The sequence below is a fragment of the Camellia sinensis genome, chromosome 5 (genome assembly GCF_055761805.1).
Source record: "Camellia sinensis isolate YWXY chromosome 5, ASM5576180v1, whole genome shotgun sequence".
Lineage (NCBI taxonomy): Eukaryota > Viridiplantae > Streptophyta > Magnoliopsida > Ericales > Theaceae > Camellia > Camellia sinensis.
In genome coordinates, this window is record NC_138965.1 from 205,570,542 (window position 1) to 205,586,508 (window position 15,967).

Here is a 15,967-nt window from a genome sequence, read left to right on the forward strand (position 1 = left end):
TTTTTTTTTATTTTTTGGTTTTATAAAAAAAATGTAAAAACAGAAAAATATAATATAATCTAAATAAGTCAATATATTAATACACTGACTTTTCTTTTAATTGCCAAATAAACCTAAATAGTTACTGAAATGTGATATAAAAATACATCATTATTACATTATTGATATAAGTGGTAGTCATTATTCCAATAACATAATGATTGACATTAAATTATATAAAAATATAATATAATTATCATAATATTATTGAGGTATGATTATATTTGGGACAAAAGTTGCCGTATTAAGTTATTTCACTTTTACTTCAAAAATTGACGAGTTTTAAAATATTTTTAAAATTAATTTGCATATGCAATGGCCAATTTTGAATAATTTAATTTTTTATAATACATACAACCTTATTGAGTTTAGTAATAAGTTATTTAAACTTAGTTTGAAATTTTAATTAACGGTGAAATGGGCTCAAGTTGAATTTATTTATAAATCAATCTTGAAAAAAATTTTAACGAGTCGAATACTGATTAAACTTGAATATCTTCAATAATCCAATATAAATTTTTTGAAAAACAAAATAATTTCTATTGTAGTGAAGATTGTATGGATATTTAGGATGATCTATATACACATATTTTTTTTGACTTTTATGAAAAATCTTAAAGTATGAATTGAATTTAAAGTGATGTGGTAAAGTGGTAATATAATTCAAATAAGATAATTATAACTCAAATAATATAATGTACTAAAATAATGTGTTATTTTAACACATGTCAAATGAGCACTGTACATCATCCCTTTCTCTATCCTCTTACTAAATAGTGGGACCTTAAATTTTTTTTACACAAATATAGTGGATACAATCAATAATGATAGGTGATCCGAAAAAATATGGCTTCAAACACCCAAAACAATTTCGTTTTGAATGTAAAACGACGTCGTTTTGACACATTCAAATCATATAAATTCGAATCCCCAAATATTTTTCCGGATACAATTCATCTTGTGATAAGGTGCAACTCAAATTCTGTAAAGTTGAATTCTTTTATATTTGTGTATTTTTATTTTTATTTTTATCAACTGTTGAGTGATGCTTTCAAAATAAATCAATTGTAAAAATAAATAAATAAAGGCCAAAAAAAAAAAACTTCATAAATCAGGTATGTAATGTACTAGGGTGTATACAGTGTACTAGGAGGCCCATCAAAATCATGGGGTCAGGTGTGGTGTGGACATAGTGGACAACGCATTGCTGCGTCAGGATCTCATTATCATGGGGTCTACCTCACCTCTTTTTAGAAGTTATCCGATGGTGTGGGGACAAAACCTTCGTTCGGCTTGTGAGTTTGAGATTTTTTTTTGTTATTTTAATCATAAAAGATAAAAGATTTAAAAATTAATAAAATAAAATATCATATCTAAATCATAATTATTTTATTTTCCTTTTACAAAATTTATGAAAATCAAAAAAATTCATGTCAAACAAAGCCATAATCAAGTCGAGTAGTATCACGTTTGGTAGAATAGAATGGGTTAAAATAAAATGTCTATTCTAGTTCTGTATTTTTTTTTTTCTCATTTGGTATGTTTTATTTAAATGGAAATAATTATTCTATGAGAATACACATTCCAACAAAAACTAAGAATACTTATTTCATATAGAAGGCTAAAGAATAACTATTTCATTCCAACATGAAATTATCATAAAATAAAATAACAATATCTCTCATAAAAAATTTTTAAAAAAAACAAATCGATTGTTTCAAGAAAAAAATTTCTTCTCCGCTCTTTTCAATCTCTCTCTACGAATAGTCTCACATAAACAATCAGCCATAGATGACTATATCATTGTTCTTCTAGCAGGTTAATATATATAGATATATATTTTTTTAAATTATGTTTCAAATTTATGTAGATATTAGTTGTGAAATCATATTCAATGTATAATATAATATATATATGTATCACTTCTTTCTTTTTTTTTATATATAGATTCCGCTTGGCAAGAGTTTTTTTTGGCTATTTTAGTCACAAAAGATAAAATAAGCTATTTTAGCCACAACAAACAAGACATCACATCTAACTCATAATCATTACACTCTTCTCTCACAAAAAAAAGTCAAAAAAGTTAAAAAATCATTCCTAAACCAAGTCTTTTAGCTCAGACTAAAATAACTAAAAAAAGTCAAAAAACTAAAAAGTCAACCCCCTTCCCAAACGGAGGCATAGTTTGTTTGTATTTTTTGTTTCTTTTTTTTGTTTCTTGATTTAAATTTTATTTCACATATACACAATTTGATTTGTATCTTTCCTTTTTTTTTTTTTACCATGTGAACTAATTTAAACAAACAATTTTTATTTCATATATAAACACTGTACAAGTGATTGTTATTTTTCACAATTGATGATGAAGAGAAAGAAGAGTGAGTGAAATTAGTAGTGTGTTTGGTTTGAGTTTTTTGGATTAAATTTTTTGATAATTAAGTTTTTTGGTTTTCGTATTTTTTTTGTTTTTAGTGAATATTTTTAACATTTTAAACATTTTTTTTACTTTTTTAGATGCACCTTACTTAGATGTATCTAAAAAGTAAAAAAATTATGAAAAATTATTTAAAAAAATTAATAAATACATAAAAATACAAAAAATGTACATAATTTTCATATTTTTTTTGTATTTTTAGTATTTATTGAATTTTTAAAAGGTTTTTTTCACAAAATTTTTACTTTTTAGGTATAATTATGTTAAGCATGTCTAAAAAGTAAAAAAAAATTCTTAAAATATTAAAAAAATTCAATAAAAATTAAAAAACACAGAAAATAAGAAAGTAGAATTTTCTGAAAACTGTTTTTGGAAAAATAGAACCAAGCATAGTGATTATTTTTTATTGAGATTAGATTTTATTAGCTCATAAAATAGACAAGACATATGGATAATGTACAATTTTATTGCGAGATTAATGAATATTTTTATTATGATTGTGGATATTGTGTGATTTTAAAATTTATTATTTTGTTCATATTAATGAATTTTTTACAATTTTTAAATTTAATATGATTATACATTATTTAATCTAGTAATTATTAGTTTGATAATATAGTAGTTATTACTTAACAAACCAAATATGAGAATAAGAATGGTCATTCCATTCTCATATCATTTGACTATGTCAACCAAATAGTAGAATGAGAATGAGAGCATTCTATTCCATTATACCATGTATTCCATACTCATTATCATTACATTCCCATTTCATTTTATTCTATCGTATCAAACATATTCTGTTTGATTTAAAAATTTTACAATATCTTACGAATTTCGAATTCATATATTTTAAATTTTTAATTAATTGTTTTAAAATTTTGAAAATATAAATTTTGTGTAATAATTTTGAAAAATTCATTGAATACAAAAATTTATTAATTTTTTTTATTTTTTTTGTATTAAATGATTTTTTTAATTATTGTACAAATTATACATTTTTTAAAAAATAATTTTTTGAATTTTGAATTCATATTTTTAAAAATTTTAAATATTATTTTAATTCTAAAAAACAGAAATTTTGTGTTATAATTTTAAAAAATTCATTGAATACAAAAATTTAGTAAATTTTTATATTTTTCTTATTAAATGATTTTTTTTTAAAAATCTGGTACAATTTTTATATTTTTATGTGACTCTGTATTTAAAAAGTTAAAAAAATTAATTAAATAATTAATTTTTATTAAATAGAAAAAAAATACGAATTAAAATTTTGAAACAATATTTTAAAAAATTTCAAACCAAAACAGAGATATTGTATGGAGAGAGTGGGGCCTATAATTTGATTTGGTGAGGTGATAGGAACAATAAAAGATGACATTGGTAATTTGACCATCTCCAACGGTGAACCAAACCCAGCATCAGATTTAAATTTTGATGAAAAATTCACTTTTTTACGCTCCAACGGTTGCACCAAAGTCATACCAAAATGAGAATTCAGCAAACAAGACATCAAACTGAGATCAAGACACAGATTTTACCAAATTACTGTTACTGACCGTTGAAAATGGTACACCGGTCGACCAATCGGTTGCCCGGCCGGTTGACCAACCGGTCAACCAGTAAAAGATTCAAACAGTTCAGGAAAAAAAGTTCAAACCGTTTAAAAAAAAAAAAAAAAAATTTTTGCCTAATCGGTCGACCGGCCGGTCGACCACCCCGGTTGTCCCGAAAAAAATTCAGAAAGTTCAAAAAAAATTCAGACAATTCGCAAAAAAAAAAAAAAAATTTTGGCCTAACCGGTCAACCGGCCGGTCGACCACCCGGTTGTCCCGGGATAGATTTGGTGAAGGTGAACCGTTGGAGCCTGAAGTATCAAATTCAGGAAATGGCCATTTTTTAACTCAGATTTGGTGAAATTTTTGATTCACCGTTGGAGATGCTCTTAGTAAGAGTATCTCAAGATCATCTAATAATTTATAAAAAAATGAGTATAAGTTTTGAAAAATAATTATAAATTCATGATAAATTTTATACATTATAATGATTAAAATCATAATTATTATTTTTTTATAAATTTATAACTATTTTAAGATACAAGTAATGTTTGATGATCCGAATTTACATGGCTCGAATGGTTCAAATATATTAAAACGGCGTCGTTTTAAAAATAAAATGACGTCATTTTAATTCATTCGAATCATTCAAGCCAACCAAACATTTTTCTTTAATATATTACCACTGATTTGTAAATTTTTCATCTCTCACATGGCTCTCTTTCCTCCAAGTAATTATCTTATTTTAAAAAAATTTCACGTTAATTACGTGTCCAATCAATAATAATTATCCTATTTAAAAAAAATTCACGTTAATTACGTGTCCAATCAATAATAAAAAACTAAATGAATAATTAATCTTAATAATAAAGAAAATATAAATACATTAGAATATTTTATTTACCGAACGCATAAATACGTGGTCTTTCTCTTGACCAACTAATTGAAAAATTATTGAGACCACTAAAAGTTATGTTCTATTAGTATTATTAATGATGTGACAGTAGATATTATGCCTTTTTTTTGACATTCTCAATACATTAGTACTAGCCTGTCACCCGTGCTATGTACGGGATAATTTTTTTTAATATTTCTTAAATTATGTTTTTAAAGATTTTTTATAAAAATAATTTAACAATCTTATTACTAACCATAATATATAAGAGAAGTTGAAAAAGGTACTGCAGTAACTATATACAGATTGTATCTATAATGATTTGTCTGAGGGAATTTTAAATGCTAATCAGGAGATTTTGACTAAATTAATAAATGCACGCATGTGGAAAGACATATAGATTGAAAGTAGTTAATAAATGTTGATCAGAAAATTTTGACCAAATTAATAAATACTGAAATTTTTTTTAATAACAAATTTAAAAAATTTAGATTCAGATATTAAAACTTCTACAGGTCTTGAAGTTAAAAACCCTGTTTACTGGTTGGTTTGGCAAGGGCTCATTGGGTTTTTTTGGCTCAATGAGCCATAAAAGACAGAATAGGCTCATGAGCCACAACAGACAAAACATCTCATCCAACTCCATAATCATTACACTCTTCTCTCACAAAAAAATTAAAAAAGCTAAAAAGTCAAAAGCTCTTCCCAAACTGCTTTTGAGCCCAGACTTATATAGTCAAAAAAATCAAAAAATTAAAAAGCCAACTCCCTTCCCTAACGAAAGCTTAATATATAGTATAAATTATTAGTGATCTGTTTTTTTAGTAATATGAATCATTGTTGTCAACTAATTTCTGCTTTCCTCCTCTTTCTCGTGTTGGTGCGGTCCCACCAGGCTATACAGATAGTCTTGTCGCACGCGATCCTTCTTCACGTCTTTCCTTTACCAGAGTTGCAAGTTACCCCGCTCACCCCCCCCGCGCATCCTAGCACCAAGCCTTCGTCCTTTCTGTCACTGTCAAATTGCAACCCAACCAATGGTGAATGGGGGAGATTGTGATCATTTAGGATCGTTAGATATGATCTAAAAAAATTAAAAAATTATTATTTTATTTAAAAGTTGCATTGCTTTAAATTTAATTCATATTCAATTTATATTTTATAAAAAGTTAAAAACATACTTATTTAAATCATCATAATCAACTCTTTATATAAGTTCTCTGACCCTTTTTTTTTAATTTAATTTTATTTCATTTTTTAACAGTATTAACTAACAGAGAATGTGATATAATTTTTACTTATAATTTATTAACAATAAAGTATTAAAAAATTGATTGTCTGAAAATTGAGGAAGAAATACTTTTTTTGTCAATTTTTTTTTATTATCAACTTTTAACTTAAAAAAAATTACATCAAATAAATCAAATGATATAAGTTAACTTTTTGATTTATTTTGTTAGTGAGTGTTTGGAATTATTTTTAAATCATTTTTGTTAATTTTTATTTTCGCTTTTAGTTAACTTTTATAAAAAAAAATTCAAAAAAAATAGGTTTTTAGATTCTGCTCAGTGAGACGAATTAGAAAATTATTTTTTTAAAAAATCAAGAAAAAAGTTCAAAAATGATAAAAAAAAAATTAAATAAAATTTAGTGGGCTCTTTTAGCTTATTTTGACTTTTTAAAATTTTTTTGTTGTAATTTTTTTTTTTTAAATTGTATATTTTTGTTACCTACATCCTCTTAGAACATTCCCATCTCTTCCCTTATTTTACTTCCTTACTCAAAATAACGAATTTTTTTGTCAAAAGGCATCCCCTGCAATTCTCCTATCCAACCCCCAAATGTAAGTATTGCTACAGGGACTTCTTATTTGTAGGGAGTCACTGTAACTTCCTGAAATCTGATAAATTCTTATTTTATTTCATGTTGAAGACACGAAGGATGCCCTCCCGGACGTCCCCCGGACATCCCTCCGAATGTCCCGTGAGAGGCCTAAAGATAAAGATGAGAAATGTCCAAAATTAACTTGACTGGTCGATCGCTCCTGTCTTTCCTCTGCTCCATATGCTGTTGCATGCGCTATTGCATTTGTTTTTATTATTTTATTATTAAAAAAGTATTTAAATTTAAAAGTAATTAAAAATATTATTTTAATAGAATAGAAAAAAAATATGGAGTTTGTTAGGAGAAGTAAATGAAAAACTAATTCCTAAAATAGGCAATAAATTTTTTAATAATATTTTAAGATAAAATTTAAGTAGTTTAATAAGGATGCTCTTAGCTACATAAGTCACAAAGTTAAAATTTATTTGTCATAAATTAAAAAAGTTAAGAAGTTACATAATTTTTTATTTATAAAAAGTAACTTTTCTCGTAATTTTTAAACACGTTGATCTTTTAGATATTAATGAAATTAAAAAGTTACTAAAAAAAATACTATTAAATACAAATATGATTTGTATATAAAATATTTATAAATAATGATGTGACATTTAATACTATGCAAGTATGATTTGAATAAAAAAGAATAATTCATTTTTTATTTATTGAAAATCTTAATTCCAATCACTTTCATTCATAATTATAAATATATCAATTATTATATTATTATTGTTTTAAATATTGTATGAAAAATCTATTTGAATATTTTTGTTTCGATTAAAGCACTGGCTACTGTTCTTATAATTTTACAAATGTTATGGTCATAAATTTTATATGAATTTTGAAAGCATATCATTTCATATTATCATATTAATATTATGATGTAACACCTATCATTTTAAAATTATTGATGTGATACTTGTTATATTATTAAAGTGAGTTATATTTTAGAGGGTACCTTGTTTTTCATTTTTCGGTGCATGTTATTTATTTTTATGTCAATTATTACATAATTTTTATACAATTACAACAATTTACAGTTTATAAATAAAATTATTATAGTAAAACAATATATAATATTACCATAAAATGTTTAACTTTGTTTTTTTTTTTTAACCACAAATGTTTTTTTTTGTAAGCTCCAACGGAAGGAATTTTATTTTGTTGCGGAGAAAACCGAAGAAGAAGTGAAAATAATAATAGATGAATAAATGGCAAAATTAGGGGTGGAGTTGCTGCAACGGGAAGGAAGATAAGAAATAAAATGAGAAAATTAGTGAAAAGTTTATTTTTAAAATGATAAAAAGTATTAAATTTAAGGTTAAATCTTATTTGGTGGTAAGGATATGTTAAAAAAATTTGTCGGTGCTGGAAAATTTGATCGAAAAGTCATAATTGCTAGGTGTTGTCGGCAACTGATAGTAGTGATGAGCTAGAAAAATATGTGATATTTAACAAATAAAGTGTTGAATGAATGATATGTCACATTTTAACAAATAAGTTATTTGGTGAATTTCAATAGATATAAACTAGTCTTGGTAAATTTCAACAGATAGATAAATTGGGTGATTTGAATAAATTGTTATCATTTTGAACAAATTGTGTCATTTTGACCCAAAAAGATTAAAACCTAGGCCAAAAGATTTAGAAATAAACGTGTGGCCTGAGTGCCCAAATAAAATTTGTTTTTAAAATAATGTATTCTTTTCATTTTATTTTAAAATAATATAATTTGTTGTCACTTTTAAAAAGTCACTAAATATGTTTTATTTTATATGTTTTTTAAAGTTTCAAAAACAAAAAAAAAAAAATGGAATTTGGGTATTGATTTTAATTTAAAATATTTCTTTTAATAAATTACACTTTACACTTCAGTTTTTTATACTAAAATTTACTTCAGTCTCTTATTTTTGGGAAATTATTCAATTGGTCAAGTACATAAAGTCATCATGCTAATGTGGTGTGCAGAATCAATAAAATGTTAAGGAATGTAATAGTTATCAACAAAATTACTATAATATATATTGTGAATTTTTCCTTTCGTGTATTATTCTCATTGATGGGACACGCTGCTGATCCAGAATTCCTACCCCATAGAATAACTTCTCCTCATTTTTTTAGTTGTGATAATACCTTTGCACATTGAGTTAAATTGCACCGTCATGTCATTATGATATTAAATTCATTAACGAAAATTTTACGTAACCATCAACGACGCATTTTTTTTAAAAAAAAAAATTATAAAAAAATATAACTTTTGTTCTTTAAATTAATAATTTCTTTTTTTAATTTCCCACTATACTTCATTTTTATTGTATTTTCACCGACAAATTCATTCCCTCCCCATCTCCCATCCCCATATTTTCTTCCCTAGCCACGGCCAATGCCCAACCTTTTACTGCTATTCCCATCCCTTTCCCACCCATCATCACTATTTGTACCTTGCCTTACGATTGTCTCCTCTTAATATTAAGGGCATCTTCAATGGTTAAACAATTTTTTTTTATTAAATTTGAGTAAAAAAGATGTTTGGCTCAATCTGATATCAATTACTTCAATGGTGTACTGTAACTTTCATTAAAACGCACTGGATGTCCGAGGGGACGACCGATCGATCGACCGAAAAGAGTAAAATCTGTACAATTTTGTAGTTGAATTTTCAAGCTTGAGGGTCATCCGAGGGGTCAACCTCCAGTGTAAAATCTATACAAAATTTTGCAAAAATTGGTCATCCAGTAGTGAAAATACAACGGTAATAAATAGTGTTTTGGTGAAAGACCCAATGCATTCTCAGTTTGATAAAACTTTTGCTATTTTCTCAATTTGATATCGATTTGGTTAAACCATTGGAGCACAAAAAATCTATCTTTTTCACCAAATTCAAATTTGGTGATGAATTTGGTAAACCATTAGAGATGGCTTAATAGGAGTATGGGTTTGGATAAAATTTTAAAAAAATAAATAGATAAAATATTTAAATATAAATAAAATATAATTGTATTTTACAAATTTTTGATAAAATTTCTACCTAAATTTATATTCCAAACACCACCAGTGAAAAAGAGCATATTAGAAAATAGAAGAAAGGGGGAGGAGGTTGCGATGAAAGAGCACATTAGAAAATAGAAGAGTGGGGAGATAAGGATTAAAAATAAATGAATAAAAAAGTACAAAGAGTTGTACGAAGGGGATGAGGTGATAAAAAAAAAATATTAAATTTAAATATAATGGTGAATCGGTGATATTATTTTATGTAATTTAATTGGTCTATAAAAAAATTATAAATAGAATTAAGTGAACTATTATTATCTTTCACTAATGTTGTGGTGCTTAATACAAATTAAAATTACTCATGAAATAATGATGTCATTACATAATATGATAGTTATATATTTGATGAGGTGGAAGAATGGAATGGGCAGTAATGGTGGGTGGCAGGGAAATGGTGGAGAGTACAATAAAATGGTGGATGAGTGGTAGAAAGTGCGTGGTAGATAATGAGTGATTGGTGGTGATGGGTTTAGGACATGTCGTATGAAAAAACATATAAAAAAGAATAATGGTTGAAGGTCACAATTTTTGTGGCTCAAATGACTCAAAACTGTTAAAATGATATCGTTTTGGCATGATTTGTGCTCAAAACGACGTCGTTTTGACAGTTTTGAGCCATTTGAGCCACAAAAATTGTGGCCCTCTACCATTGCCCTATAAAAAATTACAGCTCATTTTGGTAAAATAATTTTTTTTATCTCATTTGATAAATTTATTTTTATTTAAAAAATAATTATTTAGTCACTCAAAAATTTTTAAATAAATTAAACTTTGTTAAATAAATTCATTTTTTAAATATTTCTTTTGTAAATTTATTTGTAACCAATAAATTAACTTTTTAATAACTCTCATTATATATATTTAAAAAAAAAAAAAACTTAAAGGTATTTCTTTCATAAGCTATAAGCAAAAAAATTACACTAAATAATTTGACAAAAATTCTTAAAATTAAGAAGCGTAAACAACTCCAAACATAGCGATGGCTATTGGGTGCAATTTATAGAGTTACTTATATCTTTTTTTTATTTAATAAATATGTGTTTAAAATAATTAATGCAACTTCTATTTGCAATTTACAAGACATAGAAATTTTAAAAATAAATTATTAAAAAGCAAAAAAAATGTGATTTAAAATTCTATTTTTTAATTACTAACTTTCAGCTTATTAAACTTTTCATCTTGGTTAAAGTTCATAACTTGTACTTAGGAGTGTGCGCGGTGCGGTTCGGACGGTTTGAAAGGAAAATGTTAAAAGTTTCAAATTTTCTACTAAATAAATGATCAAATGTCTCACATGGGTGTGGGGCCCACAAAATTGCGGACCTCACACCCATGTGAAACATTTGGTCATATGTTTAGTAGAAAATTTGGTGTCCCTAGCATTACCCAATTTATAAATCAAATGGTGGGTTAGCGGATTAGCGGATTGACAAATTGCGGTGTGGGCGGTTTTTGGCAGATTGGCGGATTGAAGAATATTCTAACTAATTATCATACATTTGCATAATATATAACACTAATTTATATAATATTTTTTAGATATATAACACAAAGTAATTTTACATAATATGTTTTATATATATAGCTACTAATTTGTAATAAATTTCATATCTTAAATCTCTCTCACACTCATTTTTACATTGATATTTCATTAGAGGTTAAAAAATATATATATGTATTAACTATAACGGAGCGGAGCGGAGCGGTTCGGTTGACGGATTATAAATTTTAAAGTTTAAACCGCGGTTAGCGGTTAGAACGGTGTGGATAGATGCGGATCGGTGCGATTTTAACGGATTGGACGGTATTTTGTACAACCCTACTTGCACCCACCGAGAGTTGACTGTTTATTTACTTTTTACAAAACCCTTTGTATATTATTTTTGAAAAAAAATTAAATTCATTTAATAACGATCACATTATCACTAAAAAAAATAATAAAATATATTTATAATAGGATTTGACTTCTTTCACAATTTTAGAAAGCGTTTAAATTTGATAGATCTAATTTAAAATTAATTTTGGTAATTCTATTCATTCACTTTTTTTAGATTTATTGAATAAAATATTTATGAAAAAATTTAAGATAATTAGACTTTGGTAGCTATGTATTTGAATTATATTTGTTTTAAAAAAATGAACGACAAATATAATTATAAGACTATCCATCCATTTTTTATAATACAAATTTGATTCAAACATATAACTATTAATATCTAATAATTTTGATTTTTTATATGAGTATTCTATTTAATGAATCCTAAATATAAACAATTCAAATTATCGAAACAAGAATTGTAATGAACTTCACGAGTCCCTCAAATTCTCACGTGTTGAGATATTAACATGAAAAAAAGTACAACCACTTGTAAAAATACATTTGTACTTATTTTCAAGGAGGATAAATAATAAATACACTTTTTAAGATTACTTAAAATATAATTTAAAAAGTTACAAATACTCTATTGTCATAATTTTTTATTTAATAAAATTAACTAAAAAAATAAAAATTTTAACTATTCTCATATATAATAATAAAATTATTTAAATTATTAATTTAAACATATTTTTAATATAATTAAAATTTTTAATTAATTTGATAATTTATTAATAAAAAAACTAATTATTATAAAACTTGAAAAATATATATATTTTAAATAAATCTCAAAAAATAAATTTACAATTTACCCTTCCAGAGACAAAGGAATAAAATAAAAAATTATAATTATTGAATCCAACAAATTTATTTTTACATGAATAGTCATATAAATTTTAAATTTTAAATCATCCAAATGAGATTGATGATGAGTCATGAACCCAAAACAGATATCTCAAATTCAAAGCCCTTTCCTTATTACATTTGCATAAAGAGAAAATTTGGAATAATGGAATATAAATTGTCATTTAACCTTTTTACCTTCTACATTTTTAATTTTTTTTTCAAAAGAGCATAAGGTAAGGGGGACACTTCTGATATTTTACAAAAGAAGCGGGGGCCAAAATGAAATCCCAAAAAAAATCCATTTTTCTTTTTTCATTTAAGTCCCCCGACATTTCCCTATTTCCTCTCTAACCCCAAAACCTACATGAAAAGTTCAGACTGCAACAACGTATAGTAGTTGGCAGCTTCATCATCCAACTCCCACAACCCATCACCACCCAACGCCACCGCGTCTCCGCTGTGGACCAACTCATCGCCACCGCCGTCCGCCCTATTGGGTAACCCAAGCTCATCGTCAGAAGCTTCGAGAAGGTGTCTCATGAACCTCTCAGTCTCGTCTTCTTCATCGTCTCCCTTCAAACCACCATGACTGAACTCTGAGGTCGCCGTGGGGAGAGATGAAGGCTCGTCGGAGGTGGCGGAGTCGCCGGAGAGCTCTCGTTGGAGGGTGGTGAGTATAGAAGAGAAGTCCAAGTTGGGTTCGTCTTCTTCGTCTTCGAGGAGAGAGAGTATGTGGGTTAGTGATTTGTGGCGTTTTGGGTCTTGTTCATTGTCTTCCACGAGATGGGTTTCTTCTCTCTGGCGTTTTGATGGTGTTTCCGACATCAAGGAGAGAGAAATAACAGAAAGTGTTTTAGAGATACGAAGAAGGGTGAATGGGGAGAAGGCTTGTTGTGTAGAGAGAGAGAGAGAGAGAGTTTTTTAAAAGAATGGATGAGGAGAGAGAGAAGGGGGCTGAAAGGGTTTATATAAAGGGGGGAGTAAAGTGGGAGTTCTGGTCAATAAACCCCCCCCAAAAAAAAAAAAAAAAAAAGAAGTGGGAAGGTATATATTTTAATGGATTTCAATGTTTTAGAGGGAGAAAAGGCCAACGATTACTTTTTCCATTTTTAAAAATTTTTATTTATATAATTTGTCTCAAAAGACTCAAACTATTCACTATGTTTTGTTTCATTTTTTAAAAACAGTTTGTAGACAATTTTATTTTATTATTTTTCATATTTTTTTATTTTTATTAAAATTTTTAAATATTTTATGTAAATTTTTTATTTTTTAGATACACTTAACATAAATACATTTAAAAAGTAAAAAAATTATAAAAAAAATCTTTTAAAAATTCACTAAATACCATAAATACAAAAAAATACAAGAATTCAGTACATTTTTTATATTTTTATGTATTTCTAAATTTTTAAAAATATTTTTTCACATTTTTTTTACTTTTTAGATATATCTAAGTAAGGTACATTTAAAAAAGTACAAAAAATGTTTAAAATTTTAAAAATATTCACTAAAAACAAAAAAAATACGAAAATCAAAAAGCTCAGTTTTCAAAAAACTTAATCCAAAAAATTCAAACCAAACACACTGATTGAATTTTATAATAATTTTAAAATATTAAAAATTTTGATACATTTGATGGAGTTATGCCACAAATAGGAGTGTAATTTTGGCCCGCGGCGTGGGTGGGCCTGGCCCGTTAAGGCCCGAGCCTAAGCCCAGCCCGAGGTCTTGGGCCAAGGCCTGAGCTATCGTTTTGAAGCCCGGCCCGGCCCGGCCCGCTTGGCTAGGCCCGTCGGCCCACTCAAGGCCCGGCCCTCTAGAGACCCGGTGTTATTTTTAATGAAAAATAATAAAATTTTGGTAGAAAAAATTAAGAATTAAAAAAATTGTTTAGGCCCTTCCAAAGCCCAAGCCTAGGGGCCTGGCCCACTGGCCCGCCCAAAGCCCGAATACCCCTGGGCTTGGGCTTGGGCCTGGGCCTAGTTTTCTGGCCCATGGGCCGGACCGGGCCAAAATTACACTCTTAGCCACAAACACATAGGATGTTTCGAAAAAATGGTTAAAAAGTTATTTTTTAAATTTTTTAGACTTTTTATAAAAGAGGAAAGTGTGTTAAAAGTTAAAAAGTGTCTTTTAACACACTTTCTAAAATGAGTCATACTTTCAATGCAAACTTGCATAATATAGATATAGAATAAATTTTAAAAGTTGGTTTAGTGGATGCAATTTAAGACTTATGAGTATGCTTTCTCTAAATCTCAAATTCAAGTTTCAATAAAAACAATTTGCTCTTTGAAGTTGAAAATGGTTATGGATTCTAAATAAATTATCAAATTTTTTACTAAATCTCTCATATAGGTATGAGATCTACACAAATCACATGTGTGTCAATTCTATACTCATATGAAAAATTTGATTAAAAATTTAATAATTTATTTAGAGTCCCTAATATAATTCCTTTGAAGTCATGCACATGAGCTTTGTCTTAAATTTCCCTGATCCACATAGAGGAACCTTTGCATAGTTTTCGAGATTAGAGTGTGTTTTGGTAAATGACTTGATGACTATGTAGAACAATCGCATGAATGGCAGAACATATGAAGAAAAGTAGTGGTAGAGGTTTCAAAAGTTTTATTAATGTGAAATATTTAATAAAAATTTTGATAAAATTTTTAAGATATTTAGCATTTTGTATGAAGAATGAACGCATTTGTTATTGGAAAAATAGTAAGAGATAAATTTTTTTGGATAAATTACACTAACACTCTTTGAGGTTTTTGTTTAATACAGTATATAGATTCTTTTCTCACGTTTGAAAAATTATACTTATCTCCCTATCAGATTAAAATGACATTTTTGTCACTTAACCTTTATACATATAAAATAATGCTAATATTTTGTTCATGTCATTTCGAGAAAAATAACAATCATCTTCCTTGATTTAACTCACACAAAAAAATGTGTTTTTTATTTTATTTTATTTTTACTGATTTTTTTAATATTTTAAGTATTTTTTTTTTATTTTTTAAATACACCTAATCTAGATATACTTAAGAAGTATAATATTTTGTGATTTTTTTTTAAATTCACCAAATACAAAAAAATATATATATATATAAAAATACAAAAATTTAGTAATACTGTAATAAGTGTGGATAATAATATTTGATAATACTATAATAAATGTAGGTGAATAGACGAGAAAGAAAAATAATAATGGAAATAAAAATAATTTTTTTTATTCATATATAAAAATTTATACAAAAAATATTATAAAAATGTTGTGATAGTAATATTGTAAATATAAATCATGTTTATGGTATGTTTTGTTTTAAAGTGAAAGATCACCATTAAGTTATATTATTGTGTTTGAAAATTTTATATAA

The 15,967-nt window shown here is 26.5% G+C and overlaps 1 protein-coding gene across 1 annotated transcript; it reads right to left on the reverse strand.

The window, feature by feature from the left end:
- Nucleotides 1-12,732: 12,732 nt before the first annotated feature.
- LOC114273258 (uncharacterized) lies at nucleotides 12,733-13,586 on the reverse strand. Its single transcript, XM_028215027.2, has one exon. The coding sequence runs from the start codon at nucleotides 13,401-13,403 to the stop codon at nucleotides 12,939-12,941; it is 465 nt and encodes a 154-aa protein (XP_028070828.2). The 5' UTR covers nucleotides 13,404-13,586; the 3' UTR covers nucleotides 12,733-12,938.
- Nucleotides 13,587-15,967: the final 2,381 nt, after the last annotated feature.

Coding starts and splice junctions, on each gene's coding strand:
- LOC114273258 (XM_028215027.2), bottom strand. CDS start 13,403: ATGTCGGAAACACCATCAAAACGCCAGAGAGAAGAAACCCATCTCGTG.